The sequence below is a fragment of the Myxine glutinosa genome, chromosome 4, assembly GCF_964187855.1.
Source record: "Myxine glutinosa chromosome 4, kmMyxGlut1.1, whole genome shotgun sequence".
Taxonomy (NCBI): domain Eukaryota; kingdom Metazoa; phylum Chordata; class Myxini; order Myxiniformes; family Myxinidae; genus Myxine; species Myxine glutinosa.
Genome location: NC_136264.1, coordinates 115367980 through 115389209, shown reverse-complemented (window position 1 = coordinate 115389209; position 21230 = coordinate 115367980). Strand labels below are relative to the sequence as shown.

Here is a 21230-nt window from a genome sequence, read left to right as displayed (position 1 = left end):
CAAAATGAAGCCTTCAAAGAAAAGAACACCTTCCCCACAGACAAACATAGATAAGGTTCAGTGATGTTTGGGGTTGCTGTGCAGCCTCTGGCACTGGGTGCCTTGAATGTGTGCATGGCATCATGAAATCAGGAGATAACCAAGGCATTTTGGAGCGCAATGTTCAACTCAGTGTCAGAACGCTGGGTCTCCGTCGAAGGTCATGGGTCTTGCAGCAGGACAATGACCCCAAACACACTTCAAAAAGCACACAGGAATGGTTCACTACAAAACGCTGGACTGTTCTGAAGTGGCCAGCAATGAGTCCAGATATAAATCCCATTGAACACCCGTGGGGAGATCTGAAAACAGCCGTTGGGAGAAAGCACCCTTCATATCTGGGAGAACTGGAGCAGTTTGCACAAGCAGAGTGGGCAAAACTGCCAGTAGAGAGGTGTAGGAAGCTCATTCATGGCTATAGGAAGCACTTGACTGCAGTTATTTTGTCCAAAGTCGGTGCTACCAAATATTAAGTCTTGGGTGTCAATAATTTTGTCAATGCCCTTTCTTTTTATTTCCTGAATTAAAAGGATATATTAAGTTCTGAATCAAAAACAAAGGTTCTGCAATATTAACAGTGAAATAAAGAATTGTGGAGACCAAATACTTTTGTCAATTTCAACTTCTTTTCAGAGAAAATTGTGAGTTATTTGAAAAAAGGGCAAGGGTGCCAATATTTTTGGCCACGACTGTATCAGGTTTAGTCCTATCATTGAATGATGAAGAATGACTTAAAAAATTATCTCATCCGGATCTGGATTCCAATCTTCACCAAATTTAACCGATTTGTCCATGTCACACAACCAATCTGTCCACCAAGATTCGTCCGAATCCGTCCACAACTTTTTGAGATATCCTGCTATATATCGTTTTTGGCCCTATCTCCCAATGGTGAAGAATCATTTTAAAAATTATACTAGCCAGATCCGGATCTTCACCTAAATCTCATCATTTAGTCCTTATCACATAAGCTACCTCTTCACCAAAGTTCGGCTGAATCCATGCACAACTTTTTGAAACATCCTGTTCACAGACAGAGACAAATGAAAAATCACTCATAGAGCGACACTTGGCAAAATAGAACAAAGAATTATGGCACTCAGTAGAGCATCTTTTTGACCTAAAAAAAAAAAAAAAAGTTGATTGTTAGGCGCACTGAAATGAAAAAGTCTCATTTTATACTAAAGGTCACGCCTTACAATCGTGTAAATAAGATGTTTTCAGTGCCTTCAGAAAGTATTCACACCCCTTGACTTTTTCACATTTTGTTGTTACAGCCTGAATTTAAAATGGATTAAATTGAGATTTACTTTCACTGATCTACACATAATACCCCATAATGTCAAAGTGGAATTTTATTTTTAAAGACATTTTTAGAGATAAATTGAAAACGAAAAGCTGAAATGTCTTGAGTCAATAAGTACTGTATTCAACCCCTTTGCTCTGACACTCCAAATTGAGATCAGGTGCATCCAATTTCCTTTGATCATCCTTAAGATGTCCCTACAACTTGAATGGAATAAACCTGTGGCCAATTTAATTGATTGGACGTGATTTTAAAAAAACACCCCTTTCTATATAAAGTCCCACAGTTGACAGTGCATTTCAGAGCAGAAACTCAACAATGGAGTCCAAGGAAATGACTGTAGAACTCCGAGATAAAATTGTGAGGAGGCATGGATCTGGGGAAGGGTATAAAACAATTTCTAGAGTGTTGAAAGTTCCCAAGAGTACAATGAGCTAAATCATGAGGAAATGGGAAGAATATAGAATTATCCAGACTTCCAAGAGCTGGCCATCCGACCAGACTGAGTAACTGGGTATGAAGGACCTCAGTCAGGCAGGTGACCAATAACCCAACGATCAACCACTTTGACAGAACTATAGAGCTCCTTGGTTGAGATGGGAGAACTTTCCAGAAGGACAACAGTCTCTGCAGCACTTCACAAATCTATACTTTATGGGAGAGTGGCCAGAAAGAAGCCACTCAAGAAAAAGGCACATGGCAGCATGCCTGGAGTTTGCAAAAAGGCATGTGAAAGACTTTGGGAGTTATGAGACTTAAAGGGCCACAGACACAGAAAATCATGTTTGGTTTAATTAATAGATATTGCTTCACTTAACACTTAATCGTCCTTTTTTTGAATAAATATCACTCGATTGGCCCCCGCCACCCAAAAAACGGCGATTTGATTGCTCATGTGACTGGCTACGTCATCGAGGGAATTTTTGTTGCTGCTGGTAGTTTTTAATAATGATTTTGACTATCAGAAGATTCTTGGTCAGGCAGTTATCATTGCGTGCTGAGAAACCTTTCCCTCGATTGCATCACACAGGTGACATCATGAATGAACATCACGATTTTAGGGGCGGGACTCCACTACCAGCTAAAAACTACCATTAGGCAAAGATCCTGCAACCAGGATCTTTGCCTAATTCCCTCAGAACAACCAGGTTCCTTAACTGGACAACCTCATGATAAGAGTATGGAAATGCATTACACGAAATAAAAAAACAATTCTTAAAGAACAAATTAATCCTAACTTCCACTTATTCAGAGGCAAGCACTTAGACCACAAAGCGAAGTGCCCATCAGGGCAAATACAATTACAAAGTGCCGACACAGACACCAAAAAGTACATTTAAAAATCTTTTTCGACAACATTAAAGTCGCAACCAACAAAGAATGGTTATATGTAAACTCACATGGCGAATGGCTTCATATACAGCACTGAAGGCCGGCTGCTTATCATTGTGGTACACTCCACGATTTCCATGCAAAACATGAGCCCCGAGTGGCAGAGCTGTTGCACAGTTGAGTCCATACATACAGTGATCAGGGCGGAAGTTCCACTGGCAGGGCAACACGTACAGTTTTTCTGCATGCAGAAACATGGTGGAAACTGAGCCTAAGCACAAAGGATGTGCCCGCCCAAAACAAAACAGCTGTCCACATTTGCTTTTGAGATTTGCCATCCAAACTTCCACACCAAATGGCAACTTAGCCAATAGATAATTTCTCACTCCTCCATCGCCTTTCCTTTCTGACTCCATCATGTACCTCGAATGCTGAAAAGAACATCGGTGTGAAAATTGTATCTCCATTCATTGATGGGGTGTGGAAGGTACCTGAGTTGTGGTGAAAGATGATATTGAGTAGATCCTGGTCTCCCCACGTGAGGTTGAGCCGGTACTTGTGGTACAGAGGCAGCAGCAAGTCATCCCATGGGAGAGGAGATGGACTCAGGTCATTCTGAGGATAAGGCAAGTTCAGACTAAGGAATTGTTTTCAATACATTAAACCTAACCACATGCTCATAAATTGAACAAACAATTATCTTGCCTTAAAGAAAGTCTGTCGGACACGAGTGAGGTTGAAAAGCATCACACCGGAGTTGATGCCTGTTTTGCCAAAGTATGGATGCCGTGCAAAGCGGTTGTACCAGCCAATCTGTGTTGCTTCATGCTCTGGCGCCATTCCCGCAAGTTGGCTCGAGTTGAACCTACCATGGTGAAAGATACTTTAGAAATATAGTGCCATGGCATTTTCCATGGGGAAATGTTTTTGACCTGCAATGGAAAAATAATCAAAAGGACACAGCAGCACACTGCCATGTGTGTTACCTCTCCTCCTCATGCATCACTTCATCCTCAATAATGTGCTGCCATTGTACCTGTAGAAGTAACTCCAGAGATCCTCCACCGGTGACAAAAATAGAATGTCAGTATCCACGTACAGCACGGCATCCAGAGACTGTAGAATAAGCTGCAGAGAAGATGGCATTTGGATTGATTGCAGGCCCTAAGAGTCTACTTCCACCAGTACTTCTTTAATGACCCCAATAATTCCCACCGGCTTGTGGTGTTAGCCAGGGAAAGTTTGTGGCGCAAGTCTTTCATGATTTGGCTGGCCAGGCCTGATGCTTGACTGAAGGTGCTAACAATTTGGAATTGTTCAAGATGTCATCGATAACTCACCTACAATTCATAAAAGACCCCTCGGGATATTCACCATCCATCAATTAATGCTAGCAGATGGGACAATCAGATTAACTTCTATCCAAGGGCCAGCACACTTTGTGATGCAACACCCTGCCTTTGAAGCACCAATCCAAAAGTTTATAATCATGTGAAGAATCAAACCCAGACTAGACAGCTCAAAGGTAAGTATGCTACATCTGCTCTATCCTGTCAGACTCTTGCAGGCCTTAAGAGTAATGGTAAATAATGTGACAAGAACCAGAGTTCCATGGGCTAGCTTCATATTACATATAGAAAAAATATTGGGTTTTTTGTTCCCTTTATCCCGGTCCCATGTCGTATACATCCTCAATCACTCTCCTCTCTCAACCCCTTATATAATCATGACCTTCTTTTCCTTCACGCCACTCACAATGGAAACTCTACTAATCTTTATTTTCTTCCCTATCCTCCCGACTTTCTTTCCTTTTCCAAATTGACCTCTATCTCCATCGTCTGCATAGGCACTATATTTTGCCGCCATCATGTTTTACCAAAATATGTTTGCTTGGTCAGCGGTTTTCACGTGACGCAATGGCAACACCCCTATTCAAACATCAGAAAAAGTAGGTTGATAAATTTGAAGCAGAATACATCATTGATTGCCAAAAAGGCACAACATTATACTGCATCAGCAAAGAGCCACTTATATACAACTCACCGGGAGAAACAAACGCTGGGATGCACATGGCTTGAAGAGCTGCTTCCAATTTGCAGTATGGCTTTGTGGAAAGCTGATGGCATACATGGTAAAGGAAAAACTCTTCTTGAAAGCCGCCGGCCATGCAGCCAACTGTAACAGAAAAATGGTTCGATAGATAGTATGTTTCTATTTGAACTGGGTTCACATCCACCATCATCTAAATCAAATAATACATCTATCTATAATTCCAGTAATCTCTGTGTGTATGTATGTATGTATGTATGTATGTATGTATGTCTGTGACCGCTGTTTCTCGACAACCACGGGTTCGATATACTTGAAACTTGCCAGGTATATTGCTGGGGACCCGAGGATGTGCCTTTTCAAGGTTTCATATTAATCGGACAAGTAGTTACCGAGCTATGTCCAAAAAACGATTCAACCAATCAGAGAGCAGCGAGCTATCACGTGTGCCGAACGTGCCGAACAGACTCTGCCTCGGACGGCACATTTGAGAGCGTATTCATTTATTTCACGTTGGCAAACTATGTTGCCGCTATGTTGGCGTTAAACTATGTTTTAAAACTAATTAAAACTAATTTGTGATTCTTTCGCTTTCCTGCGCATTTGTGCACGTTATGGCGATTTCTTTACCAAACTCCGCAAGCCGTTCGCTTTGGACCAAACCATTTCATGTAAATAGAGGGGGGGGGATTGTCACCGTACTCGCAAGCCGTTCGCTTTGGACCAAACCATTTCATGTAAATAGAGGGGGGGGATTGTCACCGTACTCGCAAGCCGTTCGCTTTGGACCAAACCATTTCATGTAAATAGAGGGGGGGGATATAATTTTAGATATATATATAGTACGGGCATGCCCTAGTATCTTCAATGAGATCAATCTTGTCAGGACCAGTCGATATAATTGATGCCATATCTCAATTCCTCACTTCCATAATTAACCGATGGATGTCAAAATAGAATTTAGAAAATTATTCTGGCCAAACCTAACTCTCCACTGGATCAAAATCACAACTAAAGTGATTATCGTCACTCTGATCCATGCAGGCTTAAGAATTTAAACCTAAAAAAAACCTCCTTGTATACCAACGGAAAAATTTCCTGTGCATCATTTACACCGATGTGAAATGAGAAATAAATAAAAAAACACACCACGTTGTTTGGTCATATCGATATTAAGTGTTTGACAAAGATGAAATCGACACGAGAATGTCAACACATATGTGCAAGACATGTCTCCAGAGGCTCAAAGAGGGGTACAGTCAAAAGTCAGTTAACAGCTCAGTATCTGGTGTGACCACCATTTGCATTGACACACATTGGCAACGGCACCTTATTGAGGACACAGGAGGGTTGAAGAAGGCTTGAGGGATGTCATTCCAGATCAGTACCACGGCCTGCTCCAGTTAGGCCAACACCACAGGGTGGTTTTGAAGACGGTGTAATTGTCATTCAATTTCATCCCACGCATGTACTATGGGAGAAAGATCAGGATGGCGATGAAGTCGTTGACCACTTGTGCGACACAAAGGGTGTGCATTATCTTGTTGAAGTGTGACGTGATGTCCATGAATCTGTAGCAAAGGGAGGACGTCAGAACAGAGAACTTCATTTATAGTGTGAAGGTACCGAATACCTATCAAATTGCCATTAATGACTTCTGGCTGGGATCTGTGATGTGCGGTGATGCCTCTCCATACCATCACACTTCCACTAACGAATGTTGCAGAACACATACGTCAGCGTAACATTCCCCTTCCCATCATTAAACGTGACAACGGCCATCACTACTGTCAAGATGGAAGCTCGACTCATCTGCAAGAGGATAGTACCCCATTTTTGCCTCCTGAACATCATACATTGTCTCCACCAAGCTAGGCATGCATGTCGATGACATGGCAACAAAATCAGACATACTGCTGGTCGGCATGGTCAGATGCTATGCTCGCATAACCAATTTCTGACAGTTCTGGCACTGATTAGAGTCACAAGCCAGGGATGCTGTGAGCTGTCAAACTTGCTGCCTGGAACTGATTCCTAAGGTGCACAAACTGGATATGGTTATCCTGCCGACGTGACGTCACACGTGGTCTCCTGGAATGTGGACGGTCTTTGATGTTGACAGTTGGTCGATAATGTCTCTAAATTGTATGATGTTGCGATGAATACCAAAACTCGTAGCCACAACGTGTTGTGGCACTGCTGTCTCAGGCATGCCAATATTACATAGACACTCATATTTGGAAAGGCATGGCATCACATTTACAACGTTTAGATGTCAATATTAATGTTTTCCACAGCTTGAATGGTTTACCGAATCGTGCCACGGTCCAATTTTGTCAGTAGCATGTGTAGCTCTGTCACATGATTCAGCACACGTGCATGGCAATTTGTGCATTCAGTGCACAGTATGCACGAGAAAATCCCAGATATTCATGGGTAAACTGGGAAACATGTCAAGGCACATGTTGGCTGACCATAATATTGCTAGGGTACATTTCAGTATCATTTTGTGTAATTTCTTATGGTGCACAGGAACTTTTTTCCGTTCGTATACCGTACATCCCCCCACATGCACTGCTCATACCCTTCCTCACACAAAAACAACTGACACATTCGCTACCCAAACTCATTTAAAGCTATATTCGTGTGTAAAATAAAAGGAGGGCGATTTGATAATTATATCAAGGGAACCAAAATGATATTCAAAAATTGTATTCATAAATTTCAAAAACAAATAAAGGGCTGAAGACATTGTTTTCTCTCGCCCTAAGAGGAGCAAGGTGTGAAGCAGAAGCACAAGAAAAAAGGTGGGGAGCCACAATCCATGGGGCTCCATATGAAAGCCTTGCATATCATGATGAGCTCAGTGCAGCTCTGGGATGTCTTAACTATGGTAAATAGCCAGACAGTGACAAGTCTTTATTATCTTTATTTATTATCTTTATTATCTGGATTTATTATCCAGTTTTGTGATATGATCTTCCCATGAAGGGTCGTGGCAGATAGTGAGACTAAGGAGTACCAGAGACTGCACCTCTTCCAGTGGTCATCCAGAAAAGTGGACTAGACAGTTTGATTGCCAATCCTTGTGGCGGAAGTGTGAGAGCATATATGGCTTGCCGGTATTGAACGTCATGTTCCAAGTAGCTAAAGGGGTTCATCAGCCGTCGACCAATCTCAAGAGTGATGCATCATTTATACACAGGGTGGAGACATCAGCAAAATATTAAAGTGGGTTATCAAAAGAATCATATTGATCACAAATAATGGAGGTCTGAAGACACTGCCTCGTGGAACCCCAGCCTGAATGAAGGGATCATAGGAAAAGACAGCATCAAGGGTCAACAATAGTTTCCGGTTATAAAGTAAGTCAATCACTTGAGCAGCAGGCCATCAATAACAAAGGAAGAAAGCTTAGAAATCAGGACTGGATGCCAGAAAGTGTGTGCAAAGGCTTGAAGATCTCCAGAGATGCGGCCCTAACCTCTTGCTTCTGGTTCAGCGAATCCATCGACAGCTGCGTCAGAAAGAGTCACATATCCAAGGTGGATTTGGTTGTTAGAGATTGGTGAGTTAGAGCAGAGACAGTGCCTTAGGTCAGCTGCAGTGATGTGTGCCATGACTTTGCGTATGATGAGGAGAAGGCTGATAGGTTTGTAGTTGAGGGGGTAAGTTTTAGAACTTTTCTTATGGATAGGAGTGATGTTTGAAATTTTCCAAAATGGAGGAATTTGCCCATCCAAGAAGGACATGTGATGTCTGCTAAGAATGTAACAAACATGACATTAAATCTTTGTAAGGTTGTTAGGGTTAGTAAGGTAATATTAAACAAGCAATGCATTTATGACAATCGACAACCTTACATCATTTAATATTACTTTTCTTCAAAATAAACAAGCAAAATTACCTAAGGATTACCACACCTGTCCCAAAATGGCAAGAAAGTGGTGGAATGAAGTCGTTGGTCATGAAAGAAAAGAATAAATTATCTAGACGATTATATTATCAACTAGAACTGCCACTTTATAACCGCTGGCAGTGTTGACCGGTTTCCTCCGCCTTCCTGCTTTCACACAACCCCATTTTCATCGGACCCGCTTTGATACAACCCCACTTTTATACAACCCCGCTTTGATAAACCTTGCTTTCATACAACCCCAATTTCATCATAATGTTACCTACACCGAAAAGTCACATGGCTGGAGAAGATAAAATGATGAGTTTCTTCTTCTTCACGCAATAACAACTTCTACCTTCCCAACCGTACAACCAATCATGTTGAAATTTTAAACACTTGTTCCACTTGAGGGCATGTGCATTATGTCAAAGTTTCACATTGATCAATCAAGCGATTCAAGAGAATATTTTTTTAAATATTTCGCTTTAATTATTTATGGCTGCCAAACCGAACAACCAATCATGTTGAAGTATTAAACACTTGCTCCACTTGATGCCTTCTACATGGCTTTAAAATTTCACGTCGATCAATGAAGTGGTTCAGTAGATACAAGGTTTTAAAGATTTCTGTTGAATTATTTATCGCTGCCAAACCATGTGACCTATCGCAAATTCCAAAAGGTCATTTTAGCATTCAGACATGGGAAACATATGTATGAAGTTTCCACTCGATATGATCAAAAGTGAGGCAGGAGGTAGGTTTTAAAGGTTTATGCTTCCAAAAATTATAGCTCCCAAACCATGTGACCTATGACGTCATCACTCGGCATGGGTATTCGATAATGCATGCAAAATTTGGCCTCGATTTGTTCGGCCGTTGCGGAGAAAAAGGAGTTTTAGTGTTATGAAAAACAATATAGCGGCCAAATCATGTGACGTATGACTTCGAAATTTTTTCGATTTTGATTTTTTTCTTCACTTAAAGTCATGCACAAAAAATATCACATCCGTGGCATCAGGGGTTCTATTTGTCGAATTCTAACCTCATAAGGTTAGCACTTTTAATATACTAAATAAACATTTTTTTTGTCCCGAGTTCTAACCCCGAGGCTGAAAGGGGAGTTTTTGGAATGAGCCATGACTCAATTTTTTCCATTGAGCCGTTTCGGAGATATAGAGGGGCAAAGTTGAAGGTTTTTTTCCAAGATGGCGCCCATACCACGTGACCTCTGAAGTCATAATTAACAGTAAAAATTCTGCATGTCAAGGCAATCACTTGGTGAAAATGTTGTGTCAATCTGACCAACAGCTGCTGAGAACATGAATTTTAAAGTTTTTGGACATGAAAAACAGGGGCGGAAGAAAAAGAACAAAAATTATATACCAGAAACAATAGGTTTTCCTCTACATTGTATGTAGAGGAAACCTAATTGAATATTTCTTAAGCTTGAAAAACTGTCACCCACAACGACATCTACCACACACGTCATTGTAGATCTCAAAATTAACATCAGGCTAGGATACCTCCGCTCTGAAGGCACCATGAAGCTCATCTTCTGCAAAAATATGAGCATGGACACAACTCCGCATCGTCAGGACTGACGACTTCAGCATCACGAGTGTTTCTTGCAGCCGTGGTCCACACGCTACTACGCTCAGCTGGATGCATGGAGTGCCTGCGGTGGGGTTGGTACCGAGGCTGCGGTGGATGTTGGATTAGTGAAAGGGGATGGTGGAATTGAACATATCACATAATAAAAACCAGACCTCCTTCAATAACCAATGATCAATACACTTGGTCCTAGATTTACATTCATTCTATTTATGTTTTTCTCGACTTAACTAACGCCTTAGACCAAGTACTTAACAATTTTCAATTTATGCCTCGTAATTTTTCAAATAACGGATTTTTTCACGAGGTCCCTCTGCTCTGTTTGTGCTCTGTACCCCAAATATTCTTGCATCACACACAATATCTGCCAGCAACCCTCTTCTGGTGAAACACCCAAAATCAAGACTCTCTGCTCACCTTCACTCTTTCATTCCTCTTTTCTCCCACCTATGGAACAAAATCCCACAATCCCTTCAATCCAACTCCTCCCTCCAGGTCTTCAAAACAGCTTTTCACCACCATCTCTTATCTTCCCCCATCCTAAACCTTGATCTTTTCTACCCCCGTCAATATACCCCAAATCCACTTCCTTCAAATTCCCTGTTTTCTTTCCTGAAAGTCCTTGTAGTGTGCATCTTGCTTATCCCATGTATCCCGCCCCAGTTCTCTCTCTTCCACAGATCTCCTGATGTCCCTGTTATCTGCCGGTGTTGTGCTTCCCTCTCACCCTTATTGTACCCCACTTCATTTATTATATGTTCTATGTTTAGCTATCATACAAGCCTAGACTTAGTATAGAAAAACAAGACCGAGAGTCTAACAGCAGCGTAGCCGGGCTTGTTTGATACTTTAGTTGAAGAGGATAGTATGACGTGGGTGGAGATACCAGTTAGCAAATAAAGTAGGTATTAAATTATTTTGAAGTCCTTTAAGTCTCGAAGCTGTCACCATGGAAGTGAAGAGATTACATTGAGACATTGGTTTATTCTATATGTTGGCAGTTAGTCAACACTATCAAAGTGACCTCAGCACCATCCCAACACACACCGCTGTGTGTGTTACGGAATGAGGTGTTTTACGGCGGCCGGAGTGCAAATTTTGCCACCAACCTCCTTGAGAGAGGACCCAGTGAGTTGGTATTCATTCATACCCGAGGATCCCAAGCCCTCCACCCTAACCATTAAGCCAACAATAGGCTGAGGAATCCAATGGGCATGCAGAACACTAATGACGTCATGACTGAAGAACCAATCGGTGTCGCAGAAACGTAGACATGCTTATAAATGCACTAGTTCTCATCTCTTCCGGTCTCTTTGCTGTGAAACGCCTTGAAGAGTACAGCTCGAAAAGCTTCGGTGTTACATATGGAAGAGTTTCACCCATGTAATCCCCATAAATATATCTATGGTGCTTGACAACTTTGTAGAGATCATCAACTGAAAATGGATATCACCACCAGCAGTTTCCATACTAGTCAAATAAAGTTCATCCAAACGTCAATCACAACACATAAAAGGGGTATTTTAAGCTGGAGCATCTCCTGACCATTTTATAGCAAATATACCCATGAAGAGTGGGTGATGGGATTGAATGATATGAGATTTGATATGAGAGGATGTCCATAGAACAACAATACAAACAATAACGATCCCATGACCAATGAAATACATTGACACAACAACAATCCCTGATGGTTGGGGGCTTGAAGCACCACCTTCCAGAGTGTCATGATGTCACACGGCATGGTGAACACTTTAAGAAGTCCAATTGTGACTCGGCCAAATGGAATAAAAGGAAGAGTTGTAGGTATATTTAGATGCCAAACACAGCATTGTAAGGCCTTAATGTAAAGGTGCTGTAAATTTGGTGCATGTAATGAAATAGAGTAAAACAAATTGAAAACAATATTCCCCATACTTTATGTTCACCAAATATCATTAAACTATTTCATTTTTTGTTTCAAAAAGAAGGGGTGTTTAAAGTTTCAAGGCCAGGAAGAACTTTTACTTAAAATTCTAAAATCACAACATTATTCGCCAAATGATGTAATCGGAAACATCTTTACATGCACTTTACTCCCACAAACAACCAAGAAGTGTCAACTCCAATTTTAAGATTTTCCAAAAGATGTCCATCATCCTAAATTTGGCCAATCACAGCACGCTTATGGTGTAGTTACAAACAAGAATGGTTTTGAATAAAACCGTCACAGTTACTGACCGTGCTTCTGCTATTACTACGAGTTGATGATTATAATGACTAAAATATGAATGAAGGTGTGTCTAATGAAACTCAAAAGATATATTTAAGATTGGCTGAACAAAGGCCTCAGGGATGGAAAGGCTAACTTTATCCAAAATAAAAAAGAAATAAAATGTATTACTGCTGAACTCTCAGACGGCCAAAATAAAACCTTCAGAGTGCATAAAAAACCTTGTTGTGACAAGAAGAAGAGCTCTGGAACATGAAACGCAAGTTTGGATGACCTGAGTAGATGAGGTGTGACATGTTCAAATAAGTTAACATTTAAAAAAAACATTAAAACAAAGTAAAAGTTATGTTTTTATTGCAGATACTGTACATTCTGTCCAGGTTCAAAATGAACTCCACAAGAAAACTGTCATAATAATTGCAATTGTATTATATGTACGTTTAATGCCCAAATATGAATGCATTTGTCTGACCTGCTGCACGTCATTAGAAATAGACCATGACGTAAGAAGCACTTTTTCAAATGGCAATGGGAAGAAATATTTGCCAAAAAACGAGAACATATAGTATCATGGAATAAACAAGGTGTTGTTGCTTGATAGTGATGTGAGCTTGTGTGTTAATATACAGGAATGAAGAGGTCCATTGTATTTAATACCTGGTCATAGGAAGCAGTTGGTGAGATGGACATACTGACAACTCTGTGCCCCAATACGAACAGCCTTCCCTGCATGAGAAAAAACAGTCAATGAGTGCAGTAAGGTAGAATGTCCAACTACACCATTTTTGATTTAAGTGCAAGTTTTTATTTCTTTAACATTAAGGTGACAAACAATACCAAACAAAGGTCCATTCTCTCGTAAGTGGTCCAACAGCGAAGAAAGTCATGCTACATATAAAGCGATGAATAGTTTATATTTATTCCCTACATGTTCAAATTGCATGAAATAGCATCAACTGTGTCGACTGTCCATTAGACCTTGGGCGAGGTCACATGTGGTAAGTAGACCACACATGTCACATCACACATGCATGCATGCACATCACATACATACACATGGCACGACATATACACATGGCACCATATTGGCCAGCTGGGGCTAGTGGAGCCATGGTCCTCACAGGGGACCGAAGGATTGATGGTGTGTCGCACCCTTGTGGACACTCCCGTAAAATCATCAACCATCATCAAAACCATCAAACCATCAAAATGTAATGAAACCATGTAATCAAAATGGTGTAGTTGAACATTCTACCTTGCTGCACTCATTGACTGTTTTTCCAAAAAAAACGCCGACCGTGGGTGGGCATGTCTCTACCTGCTCCGATATTAGGCCCTTTTCAGAGCATGTCATCATGTCCCGCACTCCCTCTGGCCAATCAATTTCCCCCGAATTTTCCCTTTTTTCCGGCTGTACTGGCGAGCATGTGGATCCCCTTCCTCTGGTGACCTCTCCTACACTAAACCACACCACTGTGGTGCCCACGACTAAGGTTGACGATGCCATGACTATGGTTATGGTGGTATGGTTTATGGTGCCCATGCTGCCAGGCACAATTTGGTTGGCAAGAACTTGGATGTTTTCTCTCTCTCCCCCGAGGATGTTGGACGCACGAGTCTCGACAGGCACAAAATTAATACTGGTGAGGCTCGGCCTGTTTGCCAACCACCACAGCGACTCCCTTTTGCTAAGAAAGAGGAGGCAGAAGAACAGGTGAGAAAAATGGAAAAAGCCGGATTTATTTGAGCCCTCGGGGAGTCCTTGGGTGTCACCCATTGTGCTGGTGAAAAAGAAGGGCGGGACCACTCGGTTCTGTGTGGATTATCGCTAGCTCAATCATGTGACACTCAAGAACTCATATCCCCTGCCAAGGATTGATGACACCCTCGATGCCGTTTCAGGCTCAAAATGGTTTTCGACAATGGATTTAAAGAGTGGTTATTGGCAGGTGGAGATGGATAAAGTGGCGAGAGAGAAAACAGCATTCTCCACAGGAAAGGGCCTCTGGCAGTTTGTCGTTATGCCTTTTGATTGTGCAATGCCCCTGCCACGTTTGAGTGTCTGATGGAACGTGTCTTAATTGGCTTACCATGGCAAACTTGCCTTGTCTATATAGATGGTATATTGGTCCACGCTCCCACATTTGAACATTCTACCAGAAATTTGTCAGAGGTATTTGAGAGATTATGGGGGGCCAGGTTGAAATTGAACCTGAGCAAGTGCGAAATTTTCAAGAGGGAGGTGACTTACCTGGGTCACGTGATTAACGAGAGCGGCATAGCCACTGATCCGGGAAAAGGTAAAAATCGGTAAAAGAGTGGCCCGCCCTCAAAAATGTAAAAGAAGTCAGAGGATTTTTTGGGCCTCTGCTCTTACTAAAGGAGACTTGTGGCAAACTTCGCAGAAATTGCAAGACCCTTGCACAAATTGACAGAGAAAGGAGCCAAATTTGTATGGTCAGAGAGCTGCGTCGAGGCATTCAATCATCTAAAACAACGTCTGGTAGAGGCCCCGGTTTTGGCATACCCGACAGATGCTGGCAATTACATCCTTGATACGGATGCAAGCCAGGAAGGATTGGGAGCTGTGCTGTCACAAATGCAACAGGGAGTCGAGACGGTTATTGCGTATTAGTCAGACACTTTTGAGGCCCGAGCGAAATTATTGCGTTACAGGCAAAGAACTATTGGCCCTACTGTCTGCAGTTGGACAATTTCACCCTTACCTTTACGGGAAGGAGTTTGTAATCCGAGTGGATCATGCGTCCTTGCAATGGCTTCTTCGGTTCAAAGAACCGGAGGGACAGATTGCAAAGTGGTTTGAGAAACTGTAGCCATATAATTTCACTGTGCAACATCGACCTGGCAAAGCACATGCCAATGCAGACGCTCTCTCTCGGCACCTCTGTTAGCAGCTGCAGTGTAAATTCTGTGACAGGCAAGAAGCCAAGGATTCAATTGGGCAGGACCAAATTGATGCATGCCTATATGCAGCGAGAGTGACCCGACGAACTTTGCCACAACCCCCACCTGAATTAGGAGATGTGAATTGGCGAGAGAGTCAAAGGGAGGATCCCATTTTAGGCCCCCTTTTTCATTGGCTGGAGGAGGACAAAAGACCTTCTTGGGAAGAAATTGCTCCACACAAGGGCCAAGTAAAGGCCGACTGGGCACAATGGCAGGTATTGGGTTTGAAGGATGGCCATTTCTATAGGAAGTGGGCAACACCAACGGGCAATGTAGCTCCCTGGTTGATCGTTGTACCGGACAAATTGAAGGAAGTGGTTATGGGGCACATACATGGGACTAGGACAATGGGACATTTGGGTGTGGCCAAAACAACTGCAGCAGAGGTTATATTGGGTGAATTTTGGCAGGGACTTTCATAATTGGGTGAGATCCTGCGATCTCTGCTGCGGTAAGAATGGACCCCAACATGCGTGCAAGGCCCCGCTCCAAGTGTACAACGTGGGAGCGCCGCTTGAGCGGGTGGAAGTAGATGTGGTTGGGCCCCTATCAGCCACCTGCCGAGGGAACCGGTACATCATAGTGGCAATGGACTATTTCACAAAATGGCCAGAAGCCTACCCATTGCCCAGCCTGGAAGCTTGGCTGGTAGCTCAAGTTCTAGTTGAAGGATTCTTCTCCCAGTTTGGCATACCAAGAGAGCTGCACACTGACCAGGGCTGGAACTTTGAATCCGAGCCTCCTGTGGTCGGTGTGCGAGCTCCTCCAAATTAACAGGACCCAGACGACCCTTCTTAGGCCCCAATTGGATGGGATGGTGGAGAGGATTAACCCCACCCTGCTGACGCAGTTGGCCCTCTTCACCTCTGAGCACCAGCAAGATTGGGACGAGCATCTCCCATTTGTGTTGATGGCTTACCAGACCGCACAGCATGCGATCACTCGGTGCACCCATGCCTTGTTTATGTTCGGTCATGAAATGCGAGTCCCCACAGATTTTTTGATGGGACCGTCACCAGAGGAACCGGGTGGAGCATCTGTGGAAAGTTACGCTAACAATTTGAGAAAGAGCATGGAAAAGGCTCACGAGTTTGCGAGGAAGCAAATTAGCTTGGCTTCCTCGGATATGAAATTGCGGTATGACGCCTGAGCACACTCACCCAGTTTCCTTCCCGGAGACGTTATTTTGGCACTACTGGCCCAAAGGTGGTGGAGGAAGGGTGTGTGCCCAAAACTCACCTCACCCTAGAAGGGCCCCGGGGTAGTGCTCCAGCAGGTGATTGATGTGGTTTTCAAAATTCAGGTGGACCCACATACCCTTCCCTTCTACAGATAGTCCATGGGGATAGATTGAGTCCCGACCTGGGTTGGGAGGCTACGGGATGGATTGTAAGCGTGCGGAGGAAACTTGGTGTGGTGGATGACACTCTTGGACCGGCCCAACCCACAACAACCTGCACTTAAGGTAAGGTGCCTTGATGCGTACTCTCCCAGGGTTTTGGTCGGTGAGGGGATCAGAGTGTGTGCCACAAAGTGTCTTGTGGGTGGCGTTTGTTTTTGTGGAAAAGTTTTGTGTTTTTGTGTTGTCGTGAGGATGAAAATCGAGTTGTGGTTGGAGTGTGAATGTAGAAATTCACATGTAAGCAGGCTATGGCAGTGTAGGAACACAATTACATGGTCTTTTTACACTACAGTGTTTGAGAATTGAATGGCAGCGGGGTTGTGTGTGTCTGCAGGTACGGATCAAGCTCTGGAGGAGCGGTGACTGCGGCCCCCCCTGAGGTAATTTGCTCCTGGCAGCCGGTGGTGTCTGGAATTGGAAATCGGTAGGAGGGGGGTCTGTTGGACGATCAGCGGGTATGGAAACCCCTGGACACCCGGAAGAGCTCAATGGAATACTGTTCTCCCCTATGGGCCGGTGCTCCTGCCTCACACCTAGCTCGGCTTCACGCTGTTGAAACCAAAGCTTTCAGAATTATTGGAATCTCCCGCGATGATGCTATCTCTGAGGGCCTTTCACTCACTCACCGCAGGCAGGTAGGTGGTCTTTCTGTCTTCTACCGACTCCTCTCCGGCCTTGCACCCCCAGCTCTCTCTGTGCTCTGTCCCCCAAATATTCCTACAGGTCGCACAAGATCTGCCAGCAACCCTCTGATGGTTAAACTGCCGAAATCTCGGCTCTCCGCTCACCTTCACTCTTTCATTCCTCTTTTCTCCCGCCTCTGGAACAAACTCCCTCACTCCCTTCAATCCCACTCCTCCCTCCAGGTCTTTAAAACAGCTGTTCACCACCATCTCTTATCTTCCCCCATCCAAAACCTTGATCTTTTCTACCCCCGCTAATTCACCCCAGATCCACCTTGTTTGAAATTCCAACTTCTTTCCTGGAAGTCCTGGCATTGTCCATATGTTTTATACCTCTCCCACTGCCCCCTTCCCACGCCCCCCCCCCCAAAGCCCTCGCCCTCTCTCAGATCTCTCGATGTCTCCATGTCTCTCGGTCCCTGCTCTCAAATGTTGTGTTTGTGTCCTTCCCCCTCTCTCCCCATCTTGTCTACCGCTCCCTATGTTATATGTTTTATGTGTCGGTTTGTCTTTCTGTGTGATTAATGTTCGCTCTTTCACGAGCCTCGATATTGTATACAAAAAAAAAAAAAAAAAAAAAAAAAAAAAAAGAGGCTATGAGACCCTGGTGCCATGGGAGCCTGGATGTTGCGGAGACCCTCCTCGGCGGGACATACAGCTAAGGAGCTGTTTGGCTGTCGGGGCCGAGAGTTGAAGATGGGTGGGAAGGGTGCGGGGGGGTTGAAGAAGTCGCAAGTCGGGTGCTTGCTTTTTGACTGCGGCACCACAGCCAGAAGCGCCCCCACCATTTGGTTGTACATTACCTCCCCGCTGCCAAATTGAGGAACACACCTGTATGTAATGACATCTAAGCCATGGTCTTGCAGGGGGGTTGGAATGAGTGTTTTGGATAATTGGGGTTTCTGTGAGTAAATGGGGGAGGATCCACTGAGCCATGTCACTCACCTGTATCAGTAGGACAGGGCCCACAGAAATTTGGGTAAATTGGGATGGCTCCGCAGGTAACGGTGGGCATTGTGGCATCCACCGGGGGACGTGGTCTTTAGAAGGGTTTTTTTTTTTTTTTTTTTTTTTTTTTTTTTTTGTATACAAGATCGAGGCTCGTGAAAGAGCGAACATTAATCACACAGAAAGACAAACCGACACATAAAACATATAACATCGGGAGCGGTAGACAAGATGGGGAGAGAGGGGGAAGGACACAAACACAACATTTGAGAGCAGGGACCGAGAGACATGGAGACATCGAGAGATCTGAGAGAGGGCGAGGGCTTTGGGGGGGGGGGGGGGGGGCATGGGAAGGGGGCGGTGGGCGAGGTATAAAACATATGGACACTGCCAGGACTTCCAGGAAAGAAGTTGGAATTTCAAACAAGGTGGATCTGGGGTGAATTAGCGGAGGTAGAAAAGATCAAGGTTTTGGATGGGGGAAGATAAGAGATGGTGGTGAACAGCTGTTTTAAAGACCTGGAGGGAGGAGTGGGATTGAAGGGAGTGAGGGAGTTTGTTCCAGAGGCGGGAGAAAAGAGGAATGAAAGAGTGAAGGTGAGCAGAGAGCCGAGATTTCGGCAGTTTAACCATCAGAGGGTTGCTGGCAGATCTTGTGCGACCTGTAGGAATATTTGGGGGACAGAGCACAGAGAGAGCTGGGGGTGCAAGGCCGGAGAGGAGTCGGTAGAAGACAGAAAGACCACCTACCTGCCTGCGGTGAGTGAGTGGGTTTGTACAAATGTCTATTGTTTTTGGTTAAGGTTTGTGGTTAGGGCAGATTTTGTGTGTTGTTGACGTTTTCTTCCCGCTCCAGGAGTTAGGAGCGAGGAATCAACGGTGTAAATATTTGAATTGTTGCTTAAGGGGTGCAGAACGTTAAGGAGACAGGTAAGTTAGTTATGGCTCGCTTCCCACAGACCTTCTAATGTATTTCATAGGTTATATATATATATACATATACACATATACATACATATACATACAGTCACGTGAAAAAGTAAGTACACCCCATGTAAAGTTTTGACCTTTTCAACATATAGCTATTTGATCTTCATTTCAACAATATTGATAGATAAAGGTGATATTGTAGTGGCTACCGCTGGGTTTTCACAATCGCCTTGCACCTATCAAGGACGCGGAGCGATCACCATGCCGGGCTCGTCCAGGACGCCCGGGCAGGCCCGCGCTCAACTTGCCAGGCCTCGGTCGGGACACCCGGGCATGCCGCCTCTCGCCTTTCCTGGGCAAACGCTCCGGGATAATATGTATATATATTGCTGCCCGATAAACGGGCTTTTCAGAGTGCCTGAGTGTTTGGTTTGAATAAAGCAACTCGGATGAATTCCAGCTTTTTGTCGCGTCCATTCTTCCGATCGACGTGGGAGCCCCAGCTCCTTCATTGGTGACCTACCGACATGGACACGGCAGTCGCCCTTAAACTGCCTACCTTCTGTGAGGCTCACGCGGTGGTTTGGTTTGCACAGGCGGATTCCCTGTTCGCCCTGCGAGGCATCACGGCCGACGACACCCGCTTCCACCATGTGGTAGCAGCGCTCGGTTCGGCCACCGCGGCCCGCGCCCTGAGCCTCATCGAGAGCCCGCCAGCCGCTGACAAATACGGCGCGATTAAGAAGCTTCTCTTCGACGCTTTCGCCCTCCCATCGGCGGAACGCGCACGGCGCCTGCTCGACCTGCCCGAGCTCGGCGACACGCGCCCTTCCGAGCGAATGGACTACATGCTTTCACTGCTCGGCGAGCACTCTCCGGCATTCCTGTTCCGGGAGCTGTTCCTCCGTCAGCTGCCTAACCCGGTACGCCTCGCCCTGGCAAGCACGACGATCACAGATCCCCGGGCCCTTGCCAGAGAAGCCGACAAGATCTCCGCTGCAGGTCAGCGCATCGCAGCGGCGACATGGGACCCACCGCCGTCCGACGCAACACCCATGGCGCCCGAGCACCCGGCACGGTCGACGACCGAACTGCCGATGCAATTGGCGGCCGCTACACCGAGCCGACCACCTCCAGCACGACGACCGGGGCCTCCACCTGACCAAGCGTGGTGTTACTATCATGCCAGGTTCGGACAGAAGGCCCGGACATGCCGACCCCCGTGCACCTTCGGCAGGCCGGGAAACGGCCGGGCCGGCATTCATTACCAGCCATGAGCGCCGGCCACACGGGCAACTTACTGTTCATCACGGATAAAGCGTCCGGACAGCGCTTCCTGTGCGACACCGGCGCCCAACTGAGCGTCATACCCGCCTCTGACCAGGACAGGCAATCCGCGGTTTGCGGCCCCTCCTTGGTTGCGGCCAACGGATCGACCATCCGCACCTTCGGCCCGCGCAATGTCACCCTCTGCTTCGGCGGCCAACGCTTTGCTTGGACGTTTGTAACCGCAAACGTGCCCATGGCTCTGCTAGGCGCCGACTTCCTCTGCGCACACGGACTGCTGGTGGACGTCCAACGGCGTCGTTTAATCAACGCCGAAACCTTCAGCTCCCTGGTATGCACATTGAGCAGCTCCGCGCCGACCGAGCTGGCATGCGCCGTCCCGGCGGCGAACAAGTTTGCTCGCCTGCTCACGGAGTTCCCGGCCCTCACGCGGCCGACGTTTTCGGCCGTCGCAGTACGGCATGGGATCGAGCACCACATACCAACCACGGGCCCGCCGGTCTACGCCAGGGCCCGCCGCCTCGACCCAGCCAAGCTCGCCGTGGCGAAGGCCGAATTCGACGCGT

At 45.1% G+C, this 21230-nt stretch overlaps 1 protein-coding gene across 2 annotated transcripts in view; it reads right to left on the bottom strand.

The window, feature by feature from the left end:
• LOC137425112 (glucoside xylosyltransferase 1) overlaps positions 1 to 21230 on the bottom strand; it is a 46054-nt gene that overhangs the window by 12947 nt on the left and 11877 nt on the right. For both annotated transcript variants that reach the window (XR_013623136.1, XM_068113213.2), the window contains exons 2-8: positions 13105 to 13173; positions 10148 to 10322; positions 4721 to 4852; positions 3714 to 3805; positions 3383 to 3542; positions 3169 to 3292; positions 2746 to 2918 (exon numbers count right to left, since the gene is read on the bottom strand). Coding sequence is in view for 1 of the 2 variants with exons in the window: in XM_068113213.2 (XP_067969314.2) it covers positions 2746 to 2918; positions 3169 to 3292; positions 3383 to 3542; positions 3714 to 3805; positions 4721 to 4852; positions 10148 to 10322; positions 13105 to 13173 (925 nt within the window). In the remaining variant the exon portion in view is untranslated. The remainder of the gene's footprint in view (positions 1 to 2745; positions 2919 to 3168; positions 3293 to 3382; positions 3543 to 3713; positions 3806 to 4720; positions 4853 to 10147; positions 10323 to 13104; positions 13174 to 21230) is intronic.